The following is a 4,767-nucleotide window of genomic DNA, read 5'->3' as shown; positions in this document are numbered from 1 at the left end:
ACGGTGGCGCCCCCCCCTTCCTTCGCGCGTCCCCCGCCTTTTTGTTTTTTTTTGCCCCCCCCCCCTTTTTTTTTTTTTTTGGCTTTTCTGCTGATCTCAGGAGGTCGATGGTGTAGAAGCAGATGGCAGCTGCTTGCCCGGCTGAGCTCCTCCTGGCGAGGCCGCTCTTGGCTTCTGAGCTTGCCCCTCCTCCCCAGATCTGCCCACCTTCTCGCTGGGGTTTGATCTGACCCTCGGAGAAGGGAGAACCTCCCTCTCCAAATCTCCAAATGCCGGGTGGAATTTGGAGATTTGGAGATTACTGCTAGCAGCTTTGCAGGGCAGCTGGGGCAACCTCGCTCTTAACTCTCCAGACGCTGGGCAGGGGCTGACCGTCTGGTGGGAGTGGGCATGGAGAGGGACAACTGGGTCTGCTCTGCCGCTGCCTTTGTGGTGGCACGGGCTGAGAGCGGCACGAGGGACACAGCCCTGTCCAGCCTGACAGCGATTTCATGGGGAGCAACCTCCCATTGCACCAGACTTTAAGGGTTTCTTGTCATCTTCTCTTTCTCCCCCGTGAAAATCAGGAGGAGTCCTCCAACAGCATGCTCAACTCAACCCTTGGGGGAGATGGAAGGGCTTTAGGCAAGGGACCAGCCCCAGCAGGAGCTGAGCTGCGGATGCGCCTTGGTTGCGGCTCTGAGAACTGGCACATTCATTTCACAGCAGGCAAAAGAGCTCGTTGGTGTAGGCTTGGGTCACGGAAGAGCACTACGGACCGGCCCACACCTCGTCCTCCAAGACATCTATACTTGAGAGACTTCAGCATTTCGGAGGTGTCCTCCCAGCTGCTCCCAGGTCACCCCCCTCTCCCTGGGCAGCGGGGGTGGCCATGGGCATAGCGGGGGTTGCCCAGGGCAGACAGCCCCCTCCTCCCACCCGTGGCCCGCCCTCTCTCACACCCTGGAGCACCACGTCTTTCAGGATGTGGTGGGACATGGCAGGAAGCGATAGCGGGATGTATCATCCCCAAACGGGGCTCTGCCAGCACGCAGAGCCCTGGGAGGATGGGGATGGGGGGGGAAGAGGCAGGTCCTACCTCGTCTGGCACCATGACGAGAGGGTATTTGTCTTCAGACAGAAAGTTGAAGAGACACCAGAGCTTGAAGGCATCTTGGTGGGATACAACGCTATTACCGTTCCGGTCGGGCTTGTAATTCTTCTTTGCGGTCAGGGTCCAGCAGAGCTCGTCAAAGTTTTCTTTCACAAAAGCACCTTCCTCCACCTGCAGGCAGGAGCCGGGTGGGTGAGCGTGGTACTGCCGGGCTACGGAGGGGGGTTCTGGGGGGAAGTGCTGGAGGGCAGAAACCCTCACACCTGAAATCTCCTGTCCCTGCCCGTGAGAAGCACAGGCTGATTTATACGTGGGACCCACAACTAGAGTGTAAGTGGGCACTGACCCACGATGCCGGTACGTGTTCCCAGCACAGGTCCCCTTACGCAGGCAAGATGTGCCGGACGGTAGAGACGACGCTACGGGACTGCTGCAGCGCCTGGGTACCGCGGCACAGCCGCGGTGGCTCAGCCGTGACCTACCGGCCTTTGGAGCACCAGCAGAAACCCCGTGGCGAAGCACACGCGACGTTGTGTGGTGCTCTCTCAAGCCCACCTCCCCAGTGCCTCCACGGCTTTGGGTCGCTCTCGTTACCCCATTCGACCACACAGAGGAACTGAGGCTCAGCGAAGGGAAGTGACGGCCCACGGGCAGGCAGCGGCGGAGGCAGGAATGATGCCTCCAGCAACCTTGGCCCCGCTGCCTGTCCACGAGCTTCTGCGACCACCCGCCCGGCATCGTGAGCCGCTTCACGCGGCAATTTTAGTGCGGCACCGGTGAACCGTGATGGGGACCGAAGGAGCCTGGCCGCATCTGGCTGCTCCATCCCCGCTGTGTGAGCCACACGCCGCCGGCACGAGGGCGAACTGCAGTCTGCAGCGGCAGAGCCAGAAAAAACCCTTTGGGTGGCGGAAAACTGAAAGCCCCTCTTACTAGGAAAACACACTTCCCCTTCTCAGGCCGCCTGTGGGATTTTATTAGCTATGGCAAAACCAGAAAAAGAGGATTTAAAGGCCGTCTCCCGACGAACCACATGGGAAACTGGAATGATTTTGGCCGCTCTGTGACGGGGAGATGGGGCTGGGCTGATCTTGGGCAGCTGCCTGCTCTGGGCAGAGGGAGCTGGGGAAGGCTCTGCCCTCGCTCGCTGCAGATCAGATCCCTGCAGCTGAGATCAGCATCCCTGGACCAGGCTGGGCAGCTCCTGACCAGCTCAGGGCAAGGCAAAGACCGGCACGGAGGCCGGCACGGAGCACTGCACGCCGGGGAGAGGCACGGCTCAGCTCTGGGGAAGCGGCAGGGGAGGGAAGGGTTACTGCACCCAGCTCCGGGCCCCCTCTTCTTTCGAGCGCGCAGTGGAAGAAAGTTGTCAGTCATTTTTCCTCTCCTCGCATGCCTGGAGGAAACCAGCACCCAGCCGCAAAGTCTCGCTGCGCCAAACAAAGGTGCCTTTGAGCTGCGCGGTAAAAAGGGAAAAAGCCCCTGCCCACCCCAACCTCTGCTCCTGCCCCGGCACCTCGTCCTCCTCCCTCTCCTCCTCTTTGCCAAATGAGGTCACACCTCAAATTTGAACAGGGGTGGAGAGGAAAAAGGAGCTGATTTCTCTCTCTGAGCCCTTTAGGAAATGTGGGCAGATATGCACCTCCAACCAGAGCCTTGATGGAAAGGGCTGACTTCATCCTTGCCACAGAGACGTTGAGTATTAAACATTTCTCACTCGTTTTGGCATCCACCTGAGAGCTCCCCAACTCCCTGTACCCTTTTTCCACCCATCAAGGCATGGGATCTCCAAGAGCAGAGGGGAGTGGAGCTGTGGGGCTCCCATGGGATGCGGGAGCTGGTGTCCGTCCCCCCCCGAGACGCAGCAGGCGGGGGGGATGGCCGAGGGGCTCACCTTATCCAGGATGTACTTGTTGAGGTACGGCATGTAACCCTGGCTGGACACCGGCCCGTCGTCGTCATCGCGGAAATGCTCTTCCAGCGCCACGGGATCGTGGGGGATGCACAGCACCGTGTACAGGTTGTGAGACAGCACCTGGCCGAGCACGAGGGACGGGGAGAAGGTGAACAACCTCCAACCCTGCCCCAGCACATCCCCACGCTGCCACCCACCCAGCCGGGGACCGTGCCCGGCCCGGCATCGCCTCCCTGCAGCCACAGCATCGAGGCATGGTTTGGGTTTGGCAGAGGGACAAGGGGAATATTCCCAAATATAAACCTTAGAGAATCATTTAGAAACAGGCAAAAATTGAGGATTTTTCCACATCCGTTTCTTTTCTTTCTTGGCACATGGGGAACTTTCTTTTTTTTTCTCTAAAAAAAGGGCTGTTTCAAACATTACAGAGCGAACAGGACAAGCTTTGATCTAGAGAAGATGATAAGCCACCCCGAGCCATGCTGTTTGGCAGCTGCCCTTAGCTATTTCTTGAAAACATAACTAACGACGGCGCCCAGCCTGGCAGCGGTCGCTTTCTGCCAATGGGGCACAGAAAGACGCAAAGATGAAAATAAGAAAAGATTTATATGAAACTAAGAAAAGGTTTTGTCTGGAATGGAAGCAGACGAGGATGATCTGGAGACACACCATCTGCAGAAGCAGTCTGCGAGCGTCACCAACCAGCCCATTTCTGTTCAAATCCCCCAAAACAAAGCGTGTTTTGAAGCTCCCGAATTTCCCACGTGCTGGAAAGCCCACGCCGCTGCCGGGCCAGCAGCCAGAGCAAGGCTGCCCTTGCACCACCAGCATCTCCGGCTCATGATGCCGGGCAGGCGGTTGTCTCCTTGTCTTTACCTCCCAGCAAGCAGGAGATGGTTAAATGAGCGTCCCAAACTGATGCCGTTCCATTGCACCGGGGTTTGCAGGGACAGCTTGCCAAGGTTTCAAGAGAGGGGCTGGAGGAGATGGTGTGCAGCATCCCTGCTCCTCTCCGTGCGGGGCTGGAAATTTCCTTCCTGGGGGGCCCCGCCGGCGGCCGCACCGGCTGCTGCAGCTGGGGACGGTTCTTGCTCAACCAGATTTTCTTTCTCTTTTTCCCCCTCCGGACCGATGTTATCGACACGACTCCACCCAGCGCTCAAACACCGAGCAGGCTGTAGCCCTGAGCGCTGCTGCTACAGCTGCACCTTTCGGGTTTTGGTGCAGCCCTGGGGTCCGTGCAGGGGTGGAGAGGGATGGAAACACCCTGGGCATCCTCCAGGATGGCTAACGAATCCGTCAGGATGGATTGAAAGTTTGGGAATCACATCCCGTCCCCCCTTTCCAACGTGGGGCCTTGGCCCCATCCCTCGCACCTCCTCTTGCAGCACCCCAAAAAGTCCTTGGAGGTCTTGCATGTGCCCCCAGCCGTGGCCGGCACCCCAAGCCCCCCCATCCGCCCTGGCACGCTGCAAACCACAGCCTCTCTGCTCGCCGAAGCGGTCATCTACAAAATGAAAGTGGAGTGGGGTGGGGAGGAAAGCCCCGGCCAGGCTGATGGTGGGGTGCGTGGGACCGGGGCTGCCCCAACCCCATGGAGAGAGGAGAGGGGGAAACCCCACCCCGGGCTCTGAAACGAGGGATAGGAGGGGAAAATAACAGGGGAGTGGAGGGAGCAGAAAAGGGATGCTCTGAGAGCGGTTTGGTGACGCAACCTTTCCCCTGTGGTGTGCAGGGGATGGCTGGGGCGGGGCAGAGG

General features: G+C 59.1%; 1 protein-coding gene across 1 annotated transcript in view; it reads right to left on the bottom strand.

Annotated features, from left to right (window-relative positions):
- Positions 1–4,767, bottom strand: part of DEF6 (differentially expressed in FDCP 6 homolog (mouse)) — a 12,384-nt gene that overhangs the window by 4,031 nt on the left and 3,586 nt on the right. Inside the window, exons 2-3 of the mRNA XM_009327416.1 lie at positions 2,988–3,128; positions 1,079–1,264 (exon numbers count right to left, since the gene is read on the bottom strand). Coding sequence (XP_009325691.1) covers positions 1,079–1,264; positions 2,988–3,128 — 327 coding nt within the window. The remainder of the gene's footprint in view (positions 1–1,078; positions 1,265–2,987; positions 3,129–4,767) is intronic.

Source organism: Pygoscelis adeliae, unplaced genomic scaffold, assembly GCF_000699105.1.
Source record: "Pygoscelis adeliae isolate BGI_AS28 unplaced genomic scaffold, ASM69910v1 Scaffold197, whole genome shotgun sequence".
Classification (NCBI taxonomy): domain Eukaryota; kingdom Metazoa; phylum Chordata; class Aves; order Sphenisciformes; family Spheniscidae; genus Pygoscelis; species Pygoscelis adeliae.
The sequence above is the reverse complement of the archived record's forward strand: the minus strand, read 5'-3'. Positions and strand labels throughout refer to the sequence as shown.